Below are 25,638 nucleotides of genomic sequence, written 5' to 3' on the forward strand. Positions count from 1 at the left end.
AATCATGTTCAGTTGATTAATTAGTGATGACCGTCTTGCAAACTTCGAAGAAGTCCAGAGAGAAGAAGAGCACGGAGTGGCATCCACCGAGCACCAGTGCGAACACTCAGGGGAGGTGATGTGCCATCATGAGGTTACGCCAAAAGTGGCCAAACAACGGGATATTTCACGTCTTTCCCTGTACGGCAAAAACTCGTAGGACCCTTGATTTTGATTGGCCTTGGGTGTTGCACCGTAGAACTTTCGCTTCCGCGCCTGATTTCTGGCATTTAGCTCAGGGTAGTTATGATTTTGGTAAACAAGGGCTACAAGATACAGGAAGCGAGAATTCTCCTTGCATGTAGCTCGTGGCTGAATCCCCGATTCTGTCTGCGCCTGCGCGCCCCTCTCACCAGCCATTTTCGACTTCTACGCAGCTGACTTGCACATCTCATGCTTTTGTCATTCCTTACGACAGCTTCCTTCTACTATTCCTTGTTTTTAACCGCATTATAGTCTTTCTTTACCTACCGATACACCACTAGACTCGACAGTACGAGGGACGAGGCTACGACACTATCGACGACTCCTCGACGAATACAAACGGCTCTTGTTTGCGCTGAATTTTGCAACAAACACCACCCACGACTTAATCCAGTAACGCAGTAAACGACAACGGCCCCTCTGTTGTTCATCATTCGGCTTGTATCGTGCCTTTGCGAGTATACTAAAGCCCAGTAATCAACGCAATACGCGACGCAAACGACAATGCCGTCATCAGCAAACGCCCACGACGGCGCTGCGAGACAGGCTACAGTTACAAGAAAGAGGACCAACGGGTCTAGTACGCGCGACGAGAAGCAGTATATTGGACAATGGCGTATAGGGAGGACGATTGGGAAAGGGAGTTCAGGTGGGTGTTGATATGACAGCATCTGTTACACAACGGACGGCATCACGTCTGTGCACGATATGATAAAAAGGCTGATGTCTGTGCGTTACGCAATAGGCCGTGTCAAAATCGCCAAACACGCGGTGACAGGCAAATATGCGGCCATCAAAATCGTACCCAAGGGTTTGATCCTCAACTCTCGGATGTCCATGTCGGAGGCAGGTGCAAAGGCTGACAAGGTCCTGCTTGGTATTGAGAGGGAGATCGTAATTATGAAACTCATTGACCATCCCAACGTACTCAACTTGTATGATGTGTGGGAGACCAGCTCAGAACTGTGAGTAATCGAGAGATGCCCTGCTCCTATCCGTGTTTATCCTGTTGATCGACCATTAGTTATCTGATCATGGAATACGTGCCTGGAGGTGAACTATTTGATTATCTCGTCAAGCGCGGTCGACTCCCAGTGTCAGAAGCACTCCATTATTTCCAGCAAATCATCTACGCTGTCGACTATTGCCACCGCTTCAATATCTGTCATCGCGATCTCAAACCCGAGAACTTGCTTCTTGACAAGGACAAGAACATTAAAGTGGCAGATTTTGGAATGGCTGCTTGGGAGGCTGGCGAAAGAATGCTCGAAACAAGCTGTGGTAGTCCCCATTACGCGAGTCCCGAGATCGTAGCAGTAAGTCCTTAACGAAAATTTCAGAGAGCTGGTCTGACGAGTATGCCGCAGGGCAAAGCATACCATGGTTCATCATCAGACATTTGGTCTTGTGGTATTATCCTGTTCGCACTTCTTACAGGTAGACTACCATTCGACGATGACAATATTCGATCCCTGCTGCAAAAAGTCAAGATCGGTATCTTTGAGATGCCTGACGAAATCAAGGATCCCGCCAGAGATTTATTGAGAAGGATGCTCGAGAGAGACCCGGAGAGACGTATAACCGTAAGTCGGGACCTTGCTCATTGCGGATATTAGCTTAAGACGGATCTTAGATGCCTGAGATTCTGAGCCACCCTTTCTTCATCTCACGGCCCCCTCGTCCTATTCCTGGGAGATCTCTCGTATCACCTCCTTCACTCGATGAAGTTGAACGCCCTGTGAACTCAGTCGACGAAATCGATCCCGATATCATGGGCAACCTGAAAACTCTCTGGTCTGGAGTCTCGGATGAGGAAATCATCAAGGCGTTGATGTGTAAAGAGTAAGTCCAGTTTTACTTCCCATGAATGGTATCCAGAATGGCCTAACGCGCCCTATCAGCAAAACTTGGGAAAAAACCATATATCACCTTCTTATCAAGTACCGCAATAAGCATCTTGAGAACTACAACATGGAGGAAGAGGAATACGCGGAGGCTCGAGAACGTCGACAAGCACGAAAGCAATTACAGTCTAGTTCGTCCCCTGCTCGAAGAAAAGGCGTACCGGCTCAAGACCAATCTGCTCGTCTTGCACCTCTAGGAGAAAATGAGACTGTCGCCAACACCCCTGTTAAACGACCTCAGGCCCCGACCCCCAACAAGGCCTCTCGCAAGGCCCCTCCTGAATGTCCCACCCCGACTAAACAAGTATCTCAAGCTCGAAGCCCTGCAGGACCTCGTCCTGCTAACAGCAGAGGCAACTCTGGAGCTAGCAATTCTTCACAAGCCCCAGCAATCGTCTTGCAGGGTGCCACTCCTACCAAAGAATTGCCTCCTCCACACACCACTTCGTCCCATCCTCGTCCCGAAATGATCACTACTCCTACTTCTCCAGCACCATTAAGCGTTCCACGCGTTGAAGACGCCAACTTGCAGACGTTCCTCAACCAGATTGCTGATCAGATGAACCGTTTCAGTGTCAGGTCGTCAGTGGCGTCACAGTCTTCCACTTCCAGCTCGGCTGTCTTGGGAAGTGACTATCAAGCTTGTCTCGCGTTTGCTGCGGGAGTGACTCCCTCTGCCAACCCGTCGTCTTCTGTGACGGAAAGTGTCATTGAAGAGCAAGGGCAATTCGAGGATGCTGCCGATGACCAGACTGATACCGAGGTAGCTAGCATACACTCTGGTTTTACTGCATCAATTGCTCCTCAAAGCCCACTCGCAGGACTCGGTCTCGGTGCGCCCTCTGCCGCTGTCCGACCAGGATTGCATCCTGTTGCCGGACCTAACCAGCAGAGATGGAGCTATGCTTCTTCTGCTGGGTCATCTTATCAAGGTTCTTCTGTGGGGTCGTACGCTCCCGTGGAGTCTCCTCAGTACATCCACAGCCCTCTGGAAGTCCAAGCTCCTGTCTTGCAAGCCGAGCGATCAGCACCCCGACCGCCTCCACGAGCTACGCGCCCCGCCCCTCCCCCTATTTCTAGGCCACTTCCTTTCAGCCCTGCTCAACAAACATATTCCGAGCCCACCGAATCCCTTCTCCCTCGTGACACATCTTATGTCATCATAGATAATTCTGAGCTTCCTAGTGACGCCAGCCTCAGCTCTTGGGGTAGCAAGTCATCTGGCTTCAAAGCCCACCGAGGTTTGGATGGCTTTGGAATGCTTAAGAAGAAGAAGCTCAATGTGGAACCCGTCCCTTATTCTTATGGCAATCTCGGTTCTTCGGCGACATCACCTTTGAACTCACCGAAACGATCATGGTTCAACAATCTTTTCAACTTTAAGCCTGCCACCTGCACCTTATTGTCAAGAGATAACGTTGCCAATACCCGCGAGAGGGTGCGGAAAATACTGCTCAGCATTGGCGTGAGGACAGCAGTGACGGAGATTGACGGGCACAAGGCGTTGAAGTGCAGACTAGACGAAGTTAGAGACAATGGCAATGTGACAACTAAGGGTGTGAGATTCAGAGTAGAATTCACGAGGGCGAGCACCAGTCAGACGTACAGTACTCTTGTCACTCTTACACAGGAGAAGGGAGCAGAGTCATCGTTCCGAGGTAAGTTTGACATCATTAGCTATGAAGCGGATGTTGACGCGCCGTTCATCTTGTAGCTTGCTTCGCCGAGTTGAAGCACTTTATGGACTCCCAACCCTCTGCGCCTACTACACTTTCTTTGAACAGACCTTCAGTCGAGCAATCACGTTCAGTAAATTCGTCCAATCTCCTTCCTGCTCATTCATATCAGCAGCAGAGGTATAGCTCCACGAGCGCGGACACTCCTGCTGGTGCTCCTACAAGTCCTCTCCTATCTGCTCCTCCAATCAGATACACTGCTAGCGCACCTACTACCCCCGTTATTGAAAGTAGTCCCAGATTTACCTCTCCATACCTGCAATTACCTGTCTCTCCTCAGAGTCTACAGATGCCCTCTTATTGAAATGACTATCACGAATTTTGATCGTTTGCTATATATACCCTTTTATATGATAAGCTAATGTGGTCGTTATCTACCTAACGTGAGAGCAGCAATACGTAGCAGATGCATTTTGCCTTACAAGTTCCCTTTCATCACTTGAAGGATATTATGATAATAAAATCTCTATTTGACGGACGAAGTTGCTTGAGGGACGGATAATAACTAACACCACGACAACTGACGCAAGAAGCGTGCAAGCAACCTGATTCACGCTCGTCGTGGATCTCCATCCTCAGCTCCACTCTGGAGGAGTTCGTCTGGTGATCTATCAGTACGGTCATCTGTCGCTTTCAATAATACATATTTTGGACCCTACGGTTGACAGACGCTGACCACTACAAAAAAGTGACGTTACCAGCAGGTTTCGACATTCCAATTTATTTTGCCTGAGATTTTTGTTCAAACGCTATCACAGCAAATAATCACCCACAAAAACACATGCAATACCCGAAACCCAACTTGGACGACCCTATGTGGAGACTGGAAAGTATCTTTGAGGACTTAGAACATTAGGGAGGAGCCAACAACAACTCCTTATCGACGTTCTCTCTGGTCAGCTGGATAATTTATAGGAGAAACGAGGCCAGGCTTGGAAACCATTATATTTTGGCAACGGTGAGCTTAATTTCATCCTTCAACAACGGGAGTTTAACGGTCCCGTTGACATCTGCAACTTGGACGCTGTAGTTAGTTGTGCTCCTCGTTCGGTACAAGGGTTGAGTGATCAAGAAGCGACGAGGAGGTAGGTTGTCGTAATGAGGAAGAATAGGATTAGGTTGTAAAAGGCAGTTCGCTAGTTCCGCTACCGTAGAACCACCGTCACTATCACCGGTATCGCATAGTCATAGAATACGATCCATAGCGAGCCATAGGCTACATACAGTACTACTGGGCAGACCTCCACATAGCTACTCACCCCACATAGCTATTCAACCCAAATAGCTAGAACTATACCCTGGTGGCTACTAGTGTATGCCAACCTACTACACCTATCTACTATGTGTATGACGCTCTTTCCGTCACATAGTCATCATCCCTACAGGAGAGTATAATCCCGATAGCCAAGGGGTTCCTCGCGGTTGTATCCCTTCATGCCTGTACACTGAGTATTTTCCGATCCTTTCGGCTACACATTTGTTGAAACAGATTGCTACAACATCGGTCCCTTTCGTGTCTTTTCAACAGGTCATTTAGCTTGAATTCAATTCAGCCTGTTCATCTCTCTCTTTGCTTTTCCAAGCTTCCTTCCCGTCTTATCAACACCTTGCTCAATATGTTCGAGAAGCTCGTTCTGACTTTCAATCTCTTGGTGAATCTCTTCACCCATCCTCCTTTGTGTCTGCAGTACTCTGCTAAGATTCTGAAGCTGGTCATCTTGTTGAGCCATGTGATTAGTCTGAAGTTGCAGCAACTGACGATCGTCAAGTGGCCGAGTTTGTTCGGTTTCTTGGGGAGGCTGGTGGCCTCCAAAAACACGACCGGACGGTAGCGCGCCAGGCATGGATTGAGCCGGTAGAGTCCATGGGGAAGCTTCTCCTCGCCTTCCCGCGGTTCCACTCCCCCCTGTTGTCCCATTGTCAGAGAGAGAAGGAGCAGTTCGTACACCCGCTTCTGCCATCCTTGTTAAACTTCCTGCTTCAACCTTCAGGCCCTCTACTAATTCCTCCCGTCTCCTCAATTCGCCCTGGCCTATATCGCGCAGTTGACTCAGCCCTTTCTCAAGTGCCTCCAATCTATTGCCCACTTCCTTCAAATGACGTTTCGCTTCCACTCCAGCAGAACGCGAGCCTGTGGCATTGGACATGGAGGCCAAAGCGTCACGTTTGAGAAGAGCAGATCGGGCAGAGCGAAGAACGGTCTGCAGGGCAGCGTGTTCTAACAACCATGACTGGGGTGTAAATTTGGTTCCTGACTTTTGAGTAGAAGAGGAACCGGTGTGAGAAGGAATGGAGAGGAAATCGGAAAACGTGTAGGCAGATCGCCATAAATGAGATTTGGTGTTCAAAATAGAGCGAAGGTACTGTTCTAGTAGAGGTTTGCGCTCCCTTGCCTACAGTGATTCTTAGCGCATGCTTGATGCATATGATTCATAGGAAACGAACCCTATCCCGATTGTTCTTGCCAAGAGACAAACCCCATGTTTTTGGCGGTAATGGTGAAGGCGGCTCTTGACCCGTCGATGATTTAAGCTCGGCATCGAGAGCAACGAAATCGTTATATCGACGTGAGACGGCCCAGGTCCTGGTTGGCGTTGTTACTAATATGCTGTCAGCACACAAGGCAACACCTGATACTTGCTCAGAGACATGACAAACCCTGTATGATATATACAGTATGTGGTTTAGGAGTGTCGACTTCTTTAGTGGAGATGATTGAGATGTCCTGGATATCTGACATGCCGTAGGTTCTATTCTTCTCTTGCAGCGATCGTATGGTTTATGCTTAACACCCACAACGTAGTTTCAACAGCCAGTGCTGTTGATATGTTCGGGAGGCGGTGAAGAGACAAAGCAGCTTAACACCAGCGATGGGCACAGAAGGACCAAAGCGGCGGGATGTGGCGGCTTCGGTCTTCCGCGCCGGCGGTCTCGGCGCGCGTTCCACCAACAAATAAAATAGGCAACGACGACATCGCATGTAGGCTCGACATTCGTTCATCTGAGCAAAGAAAATAATAATATATTCAGCAAATCTTGTCCGCCTGGTAAGTACAGTAATAAAGTAATAAAGATACATAATCAGATAAACACTGCTATATACCATCGATAGCCCATGCAAATGCTACTATACTTGACTCTCTCACTGGTGAAACTCTTATGGCTACACCTTGACGCCCTCCACTTTCTTCGCGACTTCCGCAATTGATTCATCCTCTGGGTCATCCACCACTTCACCAGTCCGGGGATTGACGAATTTACCCTTGGTGGGGTCAAATGCAGTTGTCGCGGTCTCGTCGTCACGCTTGACAGGACAATCAGTTGCTTACTTTTGGACATTCGGCACAAACAGTTACTCACGTATCGTGCCAACATTCGGGAGATATCCCAGTCCTCGTCTTCTTCCTCACCTTCGTCCACATGCTCGTACAATTCTCCACCAAACTCGAACATGTCTTTACCGGTCATACCTGTCATCTTACCAGCCGCCCTCTGTGTCGCCTTGGCCTTCTCGAGAGCTTCTTGCTCAGCCGCCTTCTTTTCGAGACGATTCTTCTTCCAGGTGGCAAAAGTTTCTGGAGTGACAGGGGTGAGAGGAGGCTTGAGCTTGTGTCGCTCGACCTCGATGAATTGCTCAAGCGATATTTGGTCCTTCTTGGCTGCCTCTTCTTGCTTCTTTTTATCGGATTTGAGGACGAATCCTGGAGGAAGGGCGTGACGGTACATGCACTTATTACCTCCATTGGGCTGCAATTATTGTAAGTAAATAAAATTATGGGTCGCAGAATATCCGACATACGCATTCCCAGCTGCGACAAAATTAGCTGATTGGGATCAACGCTAGTTGATAAGATGATACTCACAACCATCCGTACTTCCTATCTTCGATAGCTTGAATGAAATATTTACAGACAATCTATTTCGCCGTCAGGAACATTCAAACGTACCATTTTACAGTACTCACATCAGTCGCATTATTCTGTTTTCTTCCATTCTCCGTTACGACATTCCTGAGCTTCTCTTCGTCCCAAGTATCCATAGAGTCTGACATAATCGTTAGCTTCAGGAACATTTTTCAGTACGCATGCTAAAGCCTTACCTTTGGACTTCTCCTCTCGTTGATCGGCGTAAAGGTTGATCTTCTCCACCTTCCGTTCAACATTTCGGTCGTGAGAGAACTTGCATTTGTTACCTGAGGGCGCAAAAAACTCAGCAAAATGTGTATTGAAAGAAAGCGATTATGCACACCCTTTTCACAATGACCCGCTTTGAAGAAGACACAAAGCACCTGAACAATGTTAAGTCAATAGACGGATCAATCTTGGACTCCAATTTCCACCTACTGTCTTGGGATCTGGCAGAATTTGTCAGCATCCGAGTACTCCTTCAAGCAGGATATACACAACTCACCAGTTCCAAAGGGCACTTTCTGAATCTGGGCAGGCCTGAATAACTCGGCTTCCATCTTCTTTTTTGCCAAAGCAGCCGCCTTGGCCTCAGCAGCTTTTTCTCTCTCCCTTTCCTTAGCTTTCTAAAATCCGATCTTCCGTCAGCAAATCATTTTCTTTTTTTCACCACTAAAGAATTGAGAAACGCACATCGCCCTTGCTTTTACCAGCTTGCTCCTGCTGCTTTTGGACAGTGGCAATGTGCTTCTGAACTTTTGAAGACTTGTTTTTGTTCTTCATACCGAAGGTCTATAAAAATATTTTTGTAAGTCATTATGTACTCTCTGGAGATTGCAAAAGGATACTTGCCTTGTCATCTTTGGCTTTGGGCGGCATCTTGGGCAAAAGTCGACTGTCAGTAAAAGTATTCAAATTTGAGAGGCCAGATTTGATGGGCGACTAGTTGTTGTTAAGATATGAGGGATAACTGCGGGCCAAGACGAGCCACTCGCGAGATAACGATGATGAAAAAGTACAGCTGAAAACTCTATGCCCACGGAGTAAAGTACCTTTGAGAAAGCGGGCGGCAGCTGGCTGCAGGAGACGCTCAAATGTTTACATGTTACGTAAATCCGAAAGGGGGGATTTATCAGGCTCACCAGGTAATAAGATGACGTAATAACGTGCATCATTAATTAATAAGCGACGACGCGACTTGCTTCGGCCTCCACTGAGTTGGACTCTTCTGGGCGCTGTGCTGGCGGGGCGCGCTGATGGCAACATCTGTCCTTCCTTCCTTCCTTCCTTCCTTCCTCTGCTGTCATTTCTCCCTGCAAATTCGAGTGCACTGTCAATTCCTCTTTCTCCCCGTTTATACCCGGATATTAGGGTCACAATAGGATCTTTCAAAATGCCCATCAAGAAAGAGACCAAGGAAAAACAGGTCAAGGGTGATGAAGGTGCGCCTTCCTCAGACCTTGTCATGGGTGTTGCTTCCTTTACTAATCTTGCGCAATCTACTATAGCCGAAGAAGTATGATTATAGACAAGAGAAAAATAGAGATACAAAGGCTTATATTGACTACAGATGGTCCTTAGCTACATGAAAGAGGTGTGCTTAACCTTATATTGAGCAGCGGCTAATACCATTATCATGATGTTGGCCAATAGATGAACCGACCATACGCATCAGGTGGGTTTCTTCCTTCCTTCCTTTATCAATACATCCTGTGTCATTCCCAATGTTGTTTACATTCGCACCTACTGTATCTTTATATAGCCGATGTTATTGCCAATTTGAAAAATAAGGTACCCAAGACTACCGCTGTCAAGGTACTAGCTACCCTCGCAGGTAGGTATTATGCAACCGTCTAATTAGTTTCCATTTGTGCTGACTCGTTATTTGAGAGAAGGGCCTGTTAACAGTTAAAGCTTATGGAAAACAGCTTCTATATCTCTACAATCAGGCGAGTACCTCTCCAAGTCAAACGCCTCGTTTTATACGCTGATTAAATATGGTAGTCCTTGTTGAGCGTTCTGGACAAAGAAGAACTATCGTCATTAGACGGGCAAATCAAGAGCGTGCAATCAGAGCTTGAAGAGAGAAAGAAATCATTACGACATCTTCAATATGGTATGTAAAATACCATTGGTTGGTTTATGCTGCACTAACAACCAGGGTAGAGCTCGCTTCCAAAACGGCATTACCAAAGACCGTCGAGCTGGAAAAGGAGATTGGACGGCTCAAATCCGAGGTTGGTACACATACTCATCGTGCCCAGTGATGACCGCGATGACATTCTGTTCCATCAGAATGCAATCACCCTCAGCGCATTGATTCCATTCCATGGCGCTTCAGAGGGCCAGTCGACCTTCACGCCCATATCCACTGAAGAGACCCAGAGGATCGACAAAGATTTTATGAGGTGGCGAAAAGAATGGGTTGACCGTCGCAAGGTTTACAAAGAGTCAGTTTACGATTGTGTTTTATCTTGTCATATATTCAAGGGCGCTAATACTAAGATTCTAGCTTTATTAGCCAGTTAGTAGAATTTGGCCAGGTATCCAATATTCCCGAATTTGAAGAAGAACTGGGTGTCAACACCGATGACTATATAGCTACGGAAGTCGAGCAAGGCGAGTTTTGTAAACCATCTATGGTCGTTCGGGCAAGGCCCAAAACCTCTTGTGGTAAAGCTCCCAATTTGAGGCTGAAGCGGATGCCGAGCTTAGCTGGTGCTGTCGATGAGGATGGCAAAAAGAAAAAGGCGAAGAAAGTTTAGTCGTCATGGGAGTTTCGTTAAGAAGTCATTCAGCAGAGCTGTAGTATTATTAGAGCGGCCAATCAAGTCGTCTAACTTTGATGTTGTAATAGTACGAGTAGAGTTTCATCATGTGCGTTTGGGTGTTTATAGAGTTTCTCTGATGAGCTGTGCAATAATGATGTCATGCTGAATGTATATATACATATACTTTGTAAACAAGTGGTCGGATTAACTCCCTCTCCCATCGGTAAAAATATGGCCACACTCGTTATTTTAGGAGTTTCATCGATGCAGAACGAAGCATGCTCTACTTGATGGCAAGATATATGAATTACTGATGCGATGCGATGCAATGCAATGCATGAAGTCTGAAAAGTGTGAATAGCTGTCCTGAAATGATGAGATATTATAGCGGCAAAACCTGTACAAAACGAATACAAGACTATAAAAGTATAACAAACATTTTCGTATACCGGAAACCCAAAATATTAAATTCTCTCTGTTTGTATCTTCTTTTCCTTACACCTTTTCATTAAACCGTGGCAAATTGCGCCCCAACAGGATCTACCACCCCTCTCAGCATATCTATTAACACTTCTGCGCTCCTCTGTATACCCCATACTGAAACTTGTCTTAGTCGTCGAGAATTGGCCGCTTCAGAGGAAACGTGGAATGCCATGGCTTCGTATATTTGGTCAGATATGGATGTCATCAAACCGGCTAAAGAAAAAAAAAATACGCGGTTCAGCCGCTGCACATAAGAGCAAAAAAAGGGACATACTTTCAAAGAGGGTCCACGACCCTTCAAAGTTGCCCAGATCGGCGTCCACCTGGCAGTGGATTGGAACTAGAGTCTTGTTTGCACTAAAAATATACGATCAGTTGTATGGACGGATAAAATCGAAGATATGCCTACTTGATGAACGCTACGATAGGCCTGATCAAGGCATTGTTGGTGACAGTTAAATCTGTCGTATACAGCGGCACAGCAGCCTTTAAATCCCTAAATCGCAAATCGATATCCACCACTACTTTTCGTTCTTCCTCTTCTTTCCCATAATCTCCCTTTTTGGGTGCACGCAGAGGCGGTCTCGCCAACCGATGTTGGCCCGGAATAACCCCTACCAAACTGGTCTCAGCCGATTCGATCGCTCCTTTCAGTTTATCTTCATCTGGATCGTCTGGGTGAACGCCATGCGAGATGGTAGCGACATTCCGCCCAATTTCGGCGAAAAGCGCTTGAAGGTCGACTTGGTCGTCTGGATGATGGGGGAATTTGATGTCAAGCACAGCGTCGAGCTTGCCGGATGTCAGCCATGACATGGGTGGGGTGTAGCCAGAGGCATATTGGACATGTTCGATGGGGAGACCGTCGATTCTGAATCGGGCCTGTCGTTTGAGAGTCAGCAATATGACAGGAAAATGTTGTGGGTAGACTTGCCATTCGCTTGACCATACCTCCTTCCTTCTCCACCGATTTCCCAAGTTTCTGAGGCATATGCAGACTGAACAAACAGTTATCAAACTGTCCCGTGATACCCTCGGCGCTCATCAAATCATAAAACAACCACCTCTTTCTGAACGGTCCAACAATCATGTTGAATATCGACACATTGTACGGCCTCAGTCCGGGTTGATACACTGTCACGAGCGCGTCTTCTACATGAAACGACTCAAACTCGAAGTCCCCCTTTTGCGTCGCATGCCGGAAATCAGCGGGATCAAGAGGCTTTGAAAGGTCCCACCAGACTGATCGCCTGTCGACTACGCCACGGACACCTTTAATGCGCACGTCTTTCACAAGACCTTTACCATCCAACCAACGCATAAAGCTGAGCGAAACTTCGAGTTGGTCAATGTTGACGTCGTACATTGTGTAATTGTCCTCTGGCGGTGCAGGTGGAGCAGCCAAGTAAGTCTCGGGAGAAATGGCAGAGGATAAGAATGGGATGGGTGATGGCGGTTTGGCGGTTGCGGCTTTCACATGTTTCTTACCGCCTTCGACTGGCGCGGATGAAGGGCCTTCATCAGGACGACAAGATACGTAAACGTTTTTGAATGTAATGAGAGAGGATCCCCATTTGGGGACAATGGCAGATTCGAAAATGACAGTGACGCCGGTGTTGTATGTCATATAATCGGATAACCAACGGGCGAGGTATTCTTGCAAGGAGAGTGAGTTGGCAAGAGCGAATATTGCAGAAACAAATGTTGTGCTAAGATGGAATCAGAGCTTGCCAGAAAAACAGAGAGGGGAGGAATGCTCACGTCCCGACAAGAATCCACACAGCTGGTGTGGGTTAGCGTCTGCTTTCGAAAGTGCCATGCGACCTACTGTTTCCAACCAAGAACCAGCTGGCAAATGCACTCATATCGTCCGTGTTGAATCTTCTCCAGCCCCTGATCGTAAACCACTTAAGCCGTATCCTCATACGTTGCCACCACCCATTCGCCGCCTCCAGCAGTTCTTCTTTGCTGGGTCGATGTGGGGAATTGGGCGCGATGGCTTTTGACTGGCGTATGAGCCTCTGGATGAACGGAGCATATTCCTGGGCATGTCCTTGGGGGGGATATGGGGTGGGATTGTCAGGGTTGGGAGGCGGCTGGCTTGTGGGGCAATCCAGGCAACGTTTTGCGGGGGAGGAACTGAGCCGGCGCGGGATGTGGCGTGAGATGGGGCTGGCGGCGTGGCGCGTGAAGAAGTGGTGGATCGCCAGGTAGCGGTCGGCGGAAGCAGTTCTCCGGGGGCCGAGGGTGGCGGAGCGGGGGAGGGAACGGAGGGGGAGGGGTAGTGGGCGCATACTCCGGCAGTGTAAGAGGAGGTTGTTTTCGAGTTTTGTGGAGATATGCCACTCATCAACTGCAGATCCCGAAGAATTTCTGACGTAGCAGAGCATTGCCCGGTGGAGGTCGCTCTTACGTAATATATAATGACATCAGGACTTTATGCCCGCGGGTGTCATGTCATAGGTTGTCTCCGCCAGCAGCGTCTCAATCACGCCGAGTCCATATTGTCGACAAAGAACACCTGTACTCACGAGACCATATTCATGGGATAAGGCCTGCACCAATGGGAAACATATCTTCCATGGCCAGGGCGTGGGTAGCTTCTCTTAGAAAACCGAGTGATGCTAAACGTCCTTAGCTCAACGGCGCTGGATTCTTACGTTGCCGAACTTGGCAATGACATCTCATACGATAAGAGGTATGTTCCCGGCTAGCGCACCGACCTATCGACTGACTACTTGGCATTTTACTTCAGTTTGTCGTCCTCACGGTTCCTCAAAACCATCTTGGCTCGCCACAGTTTCGGCCCAATCGTCCTCAAGATATTCATTAAACCCGATGCAGCCATGTCACTTCGGGTCATACAGCGAAGATTGAAGTTGGAGAGGGATATTCTTTCAGAACTTGCGAATGTGAATACATACCAGACGTTTGTGGAGACGGAGAAGGCCGGGTATCTTATCAGGCAATGGATAGGATCGAACTTGTATGACCGTGTCAGGTGAGTGACTTACTGTTCGGATTCGGAGGAATCTTACAGTTGTTGGGATTCAGTCAACAGCCATATCTTGCCAATATAGAGAAGAAGTGGATCGCCTTCCAAATTCTAACCACCCTTCGAGATGCCCGCAATCGCAAGGCTAGTACTTTATTTCACATTTAGCCCATTGCATGCTGAAATTTTGTATAGGTTGCTCACGGCGACATCAAGTCTGAAAACATACTTCTCACTTCCTCCCTCTCTGTCCTTCTAACAGACTTTTCATCCTCCTTCAAACCAACATACCTTCCACTCGACGACCCCTCCGACTTTTCATTTTTCTTCGATACTTCTGGACGACGCACATGCTATATCGCACCCGAACGATTTTACGCCTCTGACTCCAAAGTGGCTGATCGGAAAAGGGCATCCGAGAGTGAAGGTGGGGAATGGTTTGGGAGGAGGGATGGGAAGATTACAGAGGAAATGGATGTCTTTAGTACTGGGTGTGTGTTGGCAGAAATGTGGGCCGATGGGCGGACTGTGTTTAATCTCAGTGAGCTGTATGCGTATCGCGAGGGCGCTTTAAGTTTGAATGGGATGTTGGAAAATATCCATGATGTCGACGTTCGAGTGAGTCACCTTGCTTACATAGTTTGACTGGAGCTCAAAGGGAACGATGCTTTCAGGAAATGATTGCCCAAATGCTATCAAGAGAACCTTCCAAACGACCTTCGTTCGACCATATCCTTTCAAAGTACCGCGAAACCATCTTTCCCGAGTATTTTTACACTTTCCTACAAGATTATATTAACTCACTCAACGAAAAGGCGGAAGCTTCGAGTTTTAGGGATGATGTCGAAGGGGGATTCTTGCAACACTCAGCAGGACAAAGTGGTGCCAAGATTGACAGGTTACTGGATGAATGGGAAGGGATTGCCACTTACCTCGGTGAAGGTCCAACTGATAGTGAGTGTTTATAAGGCGACTGGTCTTTCCGTCAACCCATTTTGCTGACCAAAACGATAAGACGCTCCGGCACTACTCATCCTGAACGTGATCACCTCTTCTGTTCGACACTGTCTATTCCCCTCCTCTCGCCTACACGCCCTCCGCCTATTCCTAAACCTCCTCCCCTACCTCCTTGACGAAGACAAAATCGACCGTATTATACCCTATATCGTCGAGCTCCTCTCCGATGATATGCCGCATGTCCGCGCCGAAGCGTGCAGGACCCTGATTCAGGTCGTCGAGAGCGTCACCTCGGTGACCCCACAGAACGCGACATTCATTCCAGAGTATCTTTTACCACAGATGAAACATTTGACGACAGACAGTGATATCTTCGTAAGGATTACGTATGCGCAGGCTTTGGTCAAGTTGGCGAATGCGGCGATGACAATGTTGGAAATGAGTCAAGCTGCGAAAGATGGTGCGTCAGTTCATGGGACCGAGTCTTCTGGGATTGTCGAGGTGAGTTTGTTGTATACCATCATGAAAAAATATTTACTTCACTAAATATCAGCCCGACTACGATGTGATGGTTCAAGAGATTCAAGCCGCCGTCGAAGAACAAGCTACAACCCTCCTCGTCGACCCTGCGTCCGCTGTCAAGCGCGGAATCCTCTCCTCCATCTCTGATCTATGCCTGTTTTTCGGTCGTCAAAAGTCAAATGAAATCGTGCTCAGCCACATTATGACTTACTTGAACGATAAAGATTGGATGCTCCGGCTGGCGTTCTTTGATAGCATCGTCGGTGTGGGGGCGTTTATAGGTTTAAGAGCTGTAGAGGAATACGTCCTTCCACTCATGTTTCAAGCGTTAGCGGGTGAGTATCCATTTTTGTTGACCGATTTTCAGATTCGCTGATATCACGCGGATTAGACTCTGAAGAAGCTGTAGTGGCGAGGGTGATTGGCTCGCTGACAAGCCTCGCAACTCTCGGCTTACTCGCACGTATGCGACTATGGGATACTTTTTTCGCTGTGAAAGGATTCATGTTTCATCCAAATGTATGGATTCGCCAAGGTTCGTTGGAATATCCTCCTCTGTAACCTTCTATAGTCACTGATGCTGACCGAAAACTGATGGGACAGGCGCGGTGGGTCTCATCGCAGCTGTAGCAAAAAACCTCCCGTCTTCAGATGTATGGTGTATCCTCTACCCTGCGATTAGGCCCATGCTTCACTCGGATGTCAAGGAGATGGAAGAAGCGGCACTAATGTCGGCTCTCTTGCCTCCTGTAAGTACAAACATCTTGTCTATTTGAGCAAAAAATTGTAGACAGAGACTGATGTGTCATACAGCTGGCGAGAAGCACTTTGATAGCTGCAAGGGTTGCAGCGTTGCAAAACACTCCACCTGGCTTTTGGGATATCCCCCCCGCAACGTCATCAACCAAGGTTGATCTTATCAAGTCTCAGAAGTTGGCACAAAATAATCCGTGCGTATTTCATAACTAAACAATATAAGGATATGTTAACGGAAGCGTTGATTACAGACATCGGCTGAGAGATAGCGGTATCTCTGCATTGGATGAGAAAAAGATCGAGGCAATGAAGGAACATATTGTTAAACAAGCACATGCTATCAAAGCGTACGTGACCCCTCTCTTGTTAGTATGCCAGAGTGGCAGCTTATAGTAAGGCAGGCGGGAAGCGACCGATCAGAACCTTCCGCCGGAGGCATCACTTGTCAATTCTAAATCTGTCTCTCTGACCGACTTGGGTGTGACGCCTCAAACTATCTTCATCAGTCCCCGTACGATCGGCGTCGATGCCGCTAAAGTCGAACTCCGACGTTTCCGTCCAGGCCTTGAACCTGAAAGTCGTCGAACGTCGTTTACTACTAATCGAAGCCTTCGTGGTCCTGTCGATAGCCCCTTGGACGAGATTCGCAGGAAACTCGCTGCACTTGAACCGCTCTCAAGACCTGAAACACCTGTCGCAAAGGAAAAAGCGACAACAACGCCGACGACTACAAGTCATACTAGTCAGCCATCTGTGGATACAGGTGCCAGCCCGTCAGAGTCCAACCTGCCGTCGACACTGGATATCACTGCCATGACAAGATCTGGGAAGAAGAAAAAGGTGGATTCAAAAGCTGCTCCAGCAGTGGGAGCATCGCATACCAATGCGGTTGGCACTACCACAATACATGACGAGCCGATCTCGGGTAGAACAACGCCCATTGCTGCCGCTCTCAGTCAAATCACCCTCAGCGGAGCCAACACGCCTAAGGGACAGCCTGCGGCACCGTATACGAGCTCTTATGAAGGGCATGATCCGGGAGTGAGAGCTTTCCTCGAGCAGGTTGATTTAGATAACTACCGAGAACCTCTCCTTGACTTTGGTCCTCGAGTGGGAGCGAACCATCGTAAACGAAATCCGCGAGTCAACAAGGCGTCGTCTTCCTCTTCAGCTTCAACGTCATCGTCGCCAACTAACGTGACCATGATTGCCCACTTGACTCACCATGAAGGGGCGATCACAGGTCTTATCACCTCGCCAGATAGTGTCTTTTTCGCTTCATCTTCGGAAGATGGTCAGGTATTGATCTGGGATGCAGCCCGTCTGGAGAGAAGTGTTACTGCAAAACCCCGCCTGGTATACAAAATGGAAGCACCGATAGTGTCCATGTGTGGGATCGAGAATACACATTGCCTGGCCGTGGCGAGTGACGATGGTCAGGTACATGTTTTGCGAGTACATACAGGCGGAGGTAGTGGAGGGAGTAGTACGAGGTATTCAAAGGTGGAGTGTATCAGGACTTGGAACACCGAGGAGTCTGATGGTCATGTACGGTTTGTCTCGCATATACAAGGTGATTTTTTCCTCTTCATACCTATTGACATATTCGTCAGAGCTAATCGTATTACTTGCAGACTCGACACTGCTTTTACTCACATCGATGTCTGTCATTGCTACTCTTGATATCCGAAGCATGGAAATCAAACAACGTTTCCAGCATCCACCAGAGCTAGGCATCATCACCGCTTACTGCCTATCGACCCACTGGCTCGTACTCGGTACTTCCATTGGGGCGTTGAGTCTTTGGGATCTGCGTTTTGGATTACTTCTCAAGTCTTGGAAAGCCGGCGGAGGTGTTACCAGCTGTCGCATCCACCCGTCAAGGGGTCGTGGCCGATGGATCATGGTTTCGGTATCGCCTACGTGGCCATATGCTCTTCTGGGTCCTTCGACTGATAAGTCAGAGGAGCCTCAGCCTTCGAAACCTATCGTGGAGGTATATGATATCGAAAGCTCTAAATTGGTAGAAGTGTACGAAATAAGGAGTCGTAGATCTAGTAAACCCTCCGAGATTGTTCCCGAACCTATAGAGATCATTCCCAACAAGGCCGCTCTTATCGCAGAACTCGCTCGCTCGACGCCCTCTTTACCTTCGCATATCCCAACTGATGACTTTGACGCGACCAATCCTTTGCCCACGCCGCCCAGTGCCGTACTTGATCTTATGGTCGGACAGGGATGGACTAATTTGGGAAGACCGGAAGAGTCTATATTGATGTCGGTACCGGAGCTAAGGTCTTCTGACAAGAATGGTGAGGGACAAAGTGGGCCCGGATGGATGATTACTGCTGGAGAGGACAGGATAGTGAGATACTGGGATCTAGTAAAAGCTCAAGATGGCTTCGTGGTCTGCGGATCTCAGAAAGAGAAGGACGTCAGTTTCCGGTGAGCCAATGCAGTAGTTGGTCGCTAATTCGTCGCTGATGTATTCGTGATTAGTCGAATGCCCGAAGGTTCATCACCAAGCATGTTTTACACTCTTCCAAATGTCCATCGTCAAGGGCAAGGACCTACTCGGGATAAGGAACGACAACCTCTCCAACCCCACTATGACGCGATATGTAAACTTGGCTCGTTAGAAACCCCCTTCTCAAGCTGCATTATAAGTGCTGATAGAAGTGGTATTATAAAAGTATGGAGAATGGAAGGGATGGCTGGTCCCTTGCGTTAGATGAGTTCTTTGTAAGACTAGACTTCGTCGTCTGTTGTGTACAGCAATATCGCTCATACCTTGCATGGGATACCCTACGTATATGTTGTTTTGTTTAGACTGTAACCTTTTGGTAAGAGGGATATGCATGCACGTTGGTGCATTGTGGAACAGGTTTGGCATTGAATTCTCCAGGACTACGTAAGTGACCCTTTCATATAAATATATGCTTTTAAAGTCCGCCCGCTCGTGACGCGCACTTCATGGTTTCTTTCGTTCCATTATTCTGTTCAGTGCTGCCTTCGTCTTTGCTTTTCAACGTCGGATTCCCACACCCATGAAAATGCAGCCCCGCTAATTAAAGTATCCTGAACCCACAGAAATCAAGCATTCATCATGATCACCACAAACGACACGCCCACTGCCTCCACACCTCTTCTACTACACGCGGCACAAAACCCATCTCACGGGTCCAAGGTATATATTCAGCGATATCGCTCGGGGAAACGGCGATATCCTCTATTCCTATTCCGTCTCGTAATAACTCCAATGGTATTGATCACACTTGTGACGTTACTAGCTTGGGATACCTCACCTCTTGGACATTGTTATATGAAACCCATTTGCCGAGCGTTGAAAGATGGAAATGAAATGGAGGAAATATGGTGGAGAAATCAAGGCCCTTATGCTCCTTACAAGGAATTTGATCACAGTAAAAACCTAGAATATCTGCCAAGAGGCTGTGAAATTGATCAAGTCACCCTGGTGAGTTCTTTATCTCGTCCATATGGCCGAAGGATTCTATTGAAGGGCTCCGTATCTTGCTATAGCTTCATAGGCACACCTCAAGATACCCTACCCCCAATGCAGGGAGATGTATGCTTGGGGCTTTGAACAAGATTCGGAAGAGGGAAGTTGGAGTCCCTCGTCATCATCCCGAATTGTCCTTCATTGACAAGGCAGACCTAGAGTTGAAAGATTGGCAGTTCGGCGGGTTGACGAACCAAGGCAGAAAAGCGTTAGTCATATTACATTATGAAGATTTACTAGGCTTATATCTGATTGATTCACTTACACAGCGCATGGAAATCCGGCGTGCACATAGCCACTGCATACAAATCGTTACTAGACAAGGCGGTTGATGTTTTCACACGTTCGTCAGAAGGAGAAAGGGTGCTTGAGACTTCGAGGTACTGGTTAGAAGTGAGCTGGGGGAAATTGAAGGTTTCAATTCCAATGGTCTGCTGACGTCTTTGGCAGGGATTCCGAAATCATCGTTTCGCCATCAAGAAAAAGTCTGACTTACCGAAAGTCGATGTGATCATACCCGAGGAACCAGTAAGTGACAATCGTTTTTCATTATGAGAAATAACACTTGAAATTAATCTAATGTTTCAGACATTCAACAGTACTCTATCTGTGCATTCATGCCCAGCATTCGAGAGTCTTGACCCTTCACCAGGCTCCATAGCCCAATCAGATCTCTCGCCTCTCCTCTCATCGGCCATCGACCGATTGAACACCGCCCTTCGCCCCAGGCCCAAGCTCGATGCTGACGACGTAGCCTGTTTGGCAGACATGTGTGGCTACGACAGCCAGTCCAGGGGCACGGAGTGGAAACGGTGGTCAAAATGGTGTGGGCTGTTCACGAAGGACGAATGGGAAGTGCTGGGACATGGAAAAGATTTGAAGAGGTACTATGAGGTCGGGCAAGGGAGCGATTACGGGCCTACAATGGGCGTAAGTCACTACGAATTTCATTGGGAATATCACTTACCCAAGCACTTGGCATCAGGCTGGTTACATTAACGAAATTATTGCTCGTTTGACTGATTCTGCCCCTCAAGATAACACATGCACGAATCGCACCCTAGACGCTGATGAGGATACTTTTCCCAGAGGAGGGGAACGCTTCTTTGTTGTACGTTAGCCATTGAAATCTAGCTATCCTATCTGCATCTCCGCTCACTAGTTGCTGGCAGGATTTTGGGCATGATAACGAAATGCTAGAAGTCATGGCGGCTGCAGGCGTCCTCAAAGTGGGTTGTTATGCCGTGCCAACCCTATCCCATACTGATATGCTCCTTTTAGCAATCTAGACCTTTGACGACAACTGCAGTCCCTGCTCGCCGAACGTTCGTTCTTTCCGAAATCGTCCCATTCGGTGCCCGCCTGATCTTCGAAAGGGTCTCCTGTGACACGGGCTACTGGGAACCTGGGTCAGGAACTGCTCCCGAAGGAGGAAAAGAGGGTATCAAGAAATATGTCAGGATCTTGCTCAAGTGAGTTCAATACCCGACATAAAAAATAAGATGAAAATGATATGGCTGATCAGATGAATAGCGACAAGGTCCAAACGGTAGCCCATATTGCATGCGAGCAATCCGCTTTTGCTGAGCATGGCCTATGCGAGGTGGATGCCTTTGTCGAAAGTCAGCAATTTGCGACAACAAACGTTTCTTGGGATATTTGCTACAACAGTTCTCACGAGGAGGAATAACAGACTGCAAGTAATGCATAATGTATGATTAAGTAGCCGATGACGGTCTCGTAATGATTATGATAGTATGCTATGCTATGCTATGAATTTGATGATTTATCTATATATACAATTTGAAGTCGTTGCAATTCGTGGCAAAACATGGGAAGGTAGATAAATATCCTAATGAGATGATGGCAATGTAATAAGATTGGATTTTGATTGGAGGGTTACGAGCGTCGACTCGGCTACACGTAGAAAAGATTCTGGCATGCCGGCGATACTGGCAGCTTTCTGTAAAAGATTTATCAGCAGAAGTTTCTTCCAGCCTGACCGCTAGCCTTACAATAGCATGAGAATCGTAATTTATACCCGGTCGTAGCTTGTAAGAATAAGAAAAAGCGCCATCCTGTTTCAACATCAGAGGCAAGCCCGTTTTGAAGATTGAAATACTACTTACCGCCTCATTTACATCCGTGCACCAAAAAGCAATCCCACTTCTTCCCTTTATCACCTCTCCTTCAGCCCTTTTTGGATCGTATCCTAGCATTTGTCCCAGTTCGTGATAATGAGTGGCGAACAATGTCCGGCACTTGATGTTCTCGAGGATATAGTCAAGTGTGGCATACGCTATTGAGACACCTGCCTGTAACGTAGTACCGCGTCCAATCCTGCACCATCATTTTCAGTAGAAGTACGAATACCATCCTAAGAATCGCGTACTCATCCATGATAACGAGGGATCTCTCAGTGGCATGGCGCAAGATCCCTGCAGTTCTATTTCGACACATGATCAACAAGCTCCAGCGCCAAGGCTCAAATTTAAATAAACACTTACTCAACCATTTCAAGCATAAACGTGCTCCGATCCCTCCATAGATCATCTCTAGCTCCCACTCTGCTGAAAACCCGATCCACGATTCCCATCTTCACGTATTCAGCAGGAACGAAGCTTCCGCTCTGGGCAAGTATTGCTATGACTGCAGTTTGTCGAAGAAGGGTCGACTTTCCTCCCTGGTTGGGGCCGGTGATGACATGCAAATGGGTATCAGAAGCCATGTGAGTACTGTTTGGGGTGAAATTGCGAGAAGCAGACAGCAAAGAAGATTCAACGGAAGGATGTCTACCATTAATGATCTGTAGCTCCGTACTAAAATCCGATTTGAGTATTGTTGTCGATGGCCTATGAAATTCACTTACGAATTGTCCAGTATTGGCCTGACCCAGTTCATCTCAACTGCATTCTGAGCAAAGCTCAGGCTCAAATCCAGCTCATCAACTAATTCGGAATTTTGCTGGATCGCGTCCGATTGCTCTACCACCTATTGGGCTCTGTTAGTTCAAAACAAAAGTAATGAGAGTGGGATAGAGATACCATATTTTGAAGTTCCCGAGCAGCTCGCCTTTGAGCAGCGCCTAGATATTCCATCATGATCTCAATTCTCGTACCCAGTTCCGCAAGCGGCTAAGAGGAATATCAGTCCAACATCATTCGGATTAAGGTATTACTCACCGCGTAGGCAAAGTATGCTGTTTTACCAGTCATGCTTCCTATACGCTCCAGAGATCTCGCTTTCGCCACCTTTTCAGCATCTTTTGCTGACATTTGAATGTGATAGCTGAATCTGTGGTTCTTCTCAATAGTCAGAGTAGGCGTATCTGAAAGACGTTAACATGTAATATATCTAGATAACCCTGGAGCAATTCTTGGAAATACTCACCATACTTCTTGATTAGGCTTGCTTGTAACTTTTGGGCTTCGGCTTTCAAAGCACTCAGTTCGTCATGTCGAAGTTGGAGCGCAGGCGAGAACCTAACAGCAATCGTTATTACGATATTTGTCTGCATTTGAAACAACTTTTTTGGCCTTACTGAGGACGAATCCACCACTCTGACATCTCTCTCTCATCCCTCTCCCGCTTGATCCTCTGCTTTTCGTCTGCTTCACTTTCTTTAGATGATGCCTGACTTGTAAGCAGCGCATCACCAGCTTCTTGCTCATCAATGATACTCTTATCATCGCCGGATCTGAACATGATGGCAGATTCTTCCACAGAGGATTCGATTTTGGAGGCGATTCTGTCAAGATCACGAAACGAGTCCACGAATTCCTGCAGCCTTGTGATGCCTTCCGATTTCCGTATCGCTTTCTCGTTATTTCGGCCAACTTCGATTTTGATCTCTTCCTTGATAGTCTCCAATATTCTCTGAGCACCCCTTATCCACCTTCCAACGTCCCATATATCACGTCCAGTGCCTCTTTGGCCTCTAAACCGCTGAATGATCCGCATGATATCCCCCAGCTCTTTCAGCTCGTGCCGAAGTTCAGTTTTAAGATCCTCTCTATCCATAAAGGCTTGTACCAGCGCCAAGCGGGAGTTGATTATATGGGGAGATGTCGAAGGAGCTGTGAGAGTGCGTATAAGTAGTCGATGGCCGGAAGATGTTATAGTCTTGGATACCACTGAGAGAAGCGTACCCTTGGCAGACAAGGGAGATGAATTAGTTTGTGTCTCGCCCGTAGCAATTAATCCCCCTGGCCTAAAAGCATGGCGTATCTCGAGAGCTTGGAGGGTTGCAGCATCGATTTGCATGAAGGCCGAATTGGATTGCTTGTGAGGTCGACGAAGTGCTGGCATCGACTCTCGCAAAGCATACTGGAGATGGTGTTGGAGGAGCGCAGCAGCATTCTCTTCCGGTGTGGTAGGGTGTAAAGTTGGTGATGAGGCAGATGTGTAGAGTGGAGGCGGACGACAGGGGTCGGCAAAGGACACTCTGACGCCTAGTACTCGAAGTAGCGCGAGCAGCTCTTCAACCTGAGAGGCATCTTTCCGCTTCATTTCCGAATAGTTATAATGTTCTCGCCACAGTTCGTAGAGCGAATTATCTAGAACAACTTCACGGGGAGTAATTCGAGCGAGCTCATCTTCCATCTGTGAGACAGTCGTATCCTTAGTGAAAAATTCTCCAGTGGAAGCATCTGTGTAAGCGAGAGATAGTTCCTGACCATTCTGGCCCTCATTGCCTACAGCGATGGCGAGCAAGTATCGACTCTGATCTGCATCCACCCACGACTCATCGACCATAGTCCCCGGCGTAACGACTCTGTACACCCTACGTTCCTTTGGTCCGGAGCCTGCGGTGAGCTTTTTGCCAGTATGGGCAACGGCTCCTTCTGTATCATACTCCTCCACGAGCACAACGGTGTGTCCCAAGTCTTGAACAAGCATCTTGAGATATTTGTCCAGTGCATGTACCGGAAAACCAGCGAATGGGTATGACCTCTTAGCCTCGTTCGCGCCGTATTTCTTTTCTGCAAGGGACAGCGAAAGGATGGAAGCCAAATACCGAGCGGGTTCAAAATATGACTATTACATACCGTTGGGAGTCAATCGATCCGGAGCAAGGCCATATCAGATGTCGAGCTTACCTCATAGAACTTTCCCACTCTCGTGAGCAAAATGCAATCTGGAAACCTCTTCCAATTGAGATATACCTCATGAGCCAAAGGAGTATCTGGGATAACACCCTGTCGTATGGCATCCTGAAGAAGTTCCAATTCTGCCTTTGAACAGGGAATTACTGGGCTCCTGGCGCCATCGCTACGCGCTTTGGCTGCCCTGACCGTTTTGGGGGATTTCGAACGGTTGGGAGGCACGTCTCTTTCATCCCATGCTTCCAATGGCTTCTGTGGCAAGCCGTTCGATCCCAGCTTCGTCGCTGGCAAATCTGATAGTCTAGCCTTTGTCTTGATGAGCTTAGGTTTGGGTTTGACAGAGGTCGCCGTTGTCACCTTGTCAAATGACCGAGCTGTAGTCACCAAAGCATGTGATCTAATTGCCCGAGGCTGAGTGACCGGCAAGCATCGGAGATGGCGATACAGCCCCCAGCGTATCTTTGGGACCATTGAGTCAAGAGTTCGTGCCAGTGGTTACTTTCTCGAGTATCCAAACTGCCTGATTTGGATGATGCATGCATTTGTTGACGGACGGACGGACGGCTCTGTTGGCAAAAGACGGAGTCGACGAAGGCGGCGCGACGAGGACAAAAATGGGGGCGTCATGACTTGGGAATAAAAGAAGGCATAACGTAAGCGAGACTCGATCATTGCATTATCACTGCTGGGAATTAAATTCTTATTATTTACGTCCGTCACACTGGCAAATGATGATAGATC

The 25,638-nt window shown here is 47.7% G+C and overlaps 8 protein-coding genes across 8 annotated transcripts; 4 read left to right on the forward strand and 4 right to left on the reverse strand.

Annotated features, from left to right (window-relative positions):
* Nucleotides 1-438: 438 nt before the first annotated feature.
* Nucleotides 439-4,310, forward strand: CNK01630 (serine/threonine-protein kinase, putative). Its single transcript, XM_567838.2, has 7 exons — nt 439-892; nt 989-1,208; nt 1,268-1,559; nt 1,611-1,826; nt 1,877-2,085; nt 2,145-3,805; nt 3,862-4,310. The coding sequence occupies exons 1-7, from the start codon at nt 748-750 to the stop codon at nt 4,185-4,187; spliced, it is 3,069 nt and encodes a 1,022-aa protein (XP_567838.1). The 5' UTR covers nt 439-747; the 3' UTR covers nt 4,188-4,310.
* A 756-nt stretch (nt 4,311-5,066) lies between these two features.
* On the reverse strand, nt 5,067-6,740 carry CNK01640 (conserved hypothetical protein). Its single transcript, XM_567839.2, has 3 exons — nt 6,542-6,740; nt 6,329-6,483; nt 5,067-6,276 (listed from the first exon to the last, which is right to left on the reverse strand). Exons 1-3 carry the CDS (start codon nt 6,621-6,623, stop codon nt 5,428-5,430), a joined length of 1,086 nt encoding a protein of 361 aa, XP_567839.1. The 5' UTR covers nt 6,624-6,740; the 3' UTR covers nt 5,067-5,427.
* A 223-nt stretch (nt 6,741-6,963) lies between these two features.
* On the reverse strand, nt 6,964-8,798 carry CNK01650 (cytoplasm protein, putative). The gene is made up of 11 exons (XM_567840.1): nt 8,641-8,798; nt 8,482-8,580; nt 8,294-8,414; nt 8,227-8,237; nt 8,132-8,171; nt 7,983-8,075; nt 7,848-7,927; nt 7,747-7,799; nt 7,683-7,692; nt 7,244-7,630; nt 6,964-7,187 (listed from the first exon to the last, which is right to left on the reverse strand). The coding sequence occupies exons 1-11, from the start codon at nt 8,665-8,667 to the stop codon at nt 7,047-7,049; spliced, it is 1,062 nt and encodes a 353-aa protein (XP_567840.1). The 5' UTR covers nt 8,668-8,798; the 3' UTR covers nt 6,964-7,046.
* Nucleotides 8,799-9,063: 265 nt separating this feature from the next.
* Nucleotides 9,064-10,723, forward strand: CNK01660 (hypothetical protein). The gene is made up of 9 exons (XM_024658053.1): nt 9,064-9,304; nt 9,359-9,382; nt 9,442-9,463; nt 9,551-9,622; nt 9,679-9,737; nt 9,793-9,904; nt 9,955-10,025; nt 10,084-10,238; nt 10,301-10,723. Exons 1-9 carry the CDS (start codon nt 9,182-9,184, stop codon nt 10,551-10,553), a joined length of 891 nt encoding a protein of 296 aa, XP_024513775.1. The 5' UTR covers nt 9,064-9,181; the 3' UTR covers nt 10,554-10,723.
* Nucleotides 10,724-10,899: 176 nt separating this feature from the next.
* Nucleotides 10,900-13,365, reverse strand: CNK01670 (mitochondrion organization and biogenesis-related protein, putative). The gene is made up of 6 exons (XM_024658054.1): nt 12,871-13,365; nt 12,804-12,825; nt 11,977-12,751; nt 11,452-11,924; nt 11,317-11,399; nt 10,900-11,255 (listed from the first exon to the last, which is right to left on the reverse strand). Exons 1-6 carry the CDS (start codon nt 13,334-13,336, stop codon nt 11,068-11,070), a joined length of 2,007 nt encoding a protein of 668 aa, XP_024513776.1. The 5' UTR covers nt 13,337-13,365; the 3' UTR covers nt 10,900-11,067.
* Nucleotides 13,366-13,553: 188 nt separating this feature from the next.
* CNK01680 (conserved hypothetical protein) lies at nt 13,554-19,154 on the forward strand. The gene is made up of 15 exons (XM_567843.2): nt 13,554-13,634; nt 13,681-13,740; nt 13,798-14,043; nt 14,097-14,181; nt 14,233-14,655; nt 14,712-14,991; nt 15,053-15,495; nt 15,548-15,851; nt 15,908-16,051; nt 16,120-16,265; nt 16,330-16,466; nt 16,524-16,619; nt 16,674-17,845; nt 17,907-18,717; nt 18,772-19,154. The coding sequence occupies exons 1-15, from the start codon at nt 13,606-13,608 to the stop codon at nt 19,001-19,003; spliced, it is 4,608 nt and encodes a 1,535-aa protein (XP_567843.1). The 5' UTR covers nt 13,554-13,605; the 3' UTR covers nt 19,004-19,154.
* Nucleotides 19,155-19,268: 114 nt separating this feature from the next.
* CNK01690 (hypothetical protein) lies at nt 19,269-21,581 on the forward strand. The gene is made up of 9 exons (XM_567844.2): nt 19,269-19,747; nt 19,813-20,000; nt 20,062-20,185; nt 20,243-20,320; nt 20,381-20,722; nt 20,778-20,903; nt 20,965-21,021; nt 21,074-21,264; nt 21,326-21,581. The coding sequence occupies exons 1-9, from the start codon at nt 19,379-19,381 to the stop codon at nt 21,480-21,482; spliced, it is 1,632 nt and encodes a 543-aa protein (XP_567844.1). The 5' UTR covers nt 19,269-19,378; the 3' UTR covers nt 21,483-21,581.
* On the reverse strand, nt 21,478-25,420 carry CNK01700 (conserved hypothetical protein). Its single transcript, XM_567845.2, has 11 exons — nt 24,892-25,420; nt 23,334-24,829; nt 23,183-23,274; nt 22,975-23,120; nt 22,837-22,926; nt 22,662-22,783; nt 22,300-22,611; nt 22,185-22,238; nt 21,922-22,132; nt 21,808-21,870; nt 21,478-21,755 (listed from the first exon to the last, which is right to left on the reverse strand). The coding sequence occupies exons 1-11, from the start codon at nt 25,366-25,368 to the stop codon at nt 21,645-21,647; spliced, it is 3,174 nt and encodes a 1,057-aa protein (XP_567845.1). The 5' UTR covers nt 25,369-25,420; the 3' UTR covers nt 21,478-21,644.
* Between the last annotated feature and the right edge of the window lie 218 nt (nt 25,421-25,638).

This window comes from Cryptococcus neoformans, assembly GCF_000091045.1.
Source record: "Cryptococcus neoformans var. neoformans JEC21 chromosome 11 sequence".
In the NCBI taxonomy this organism is placed as follows: Eukaryota; Fungi; Basidiomycota; class Tremellomycetes; order Tremellales; family Cryptococcaceae; genus Cryptococcus; species Cryptococcus deneoformans.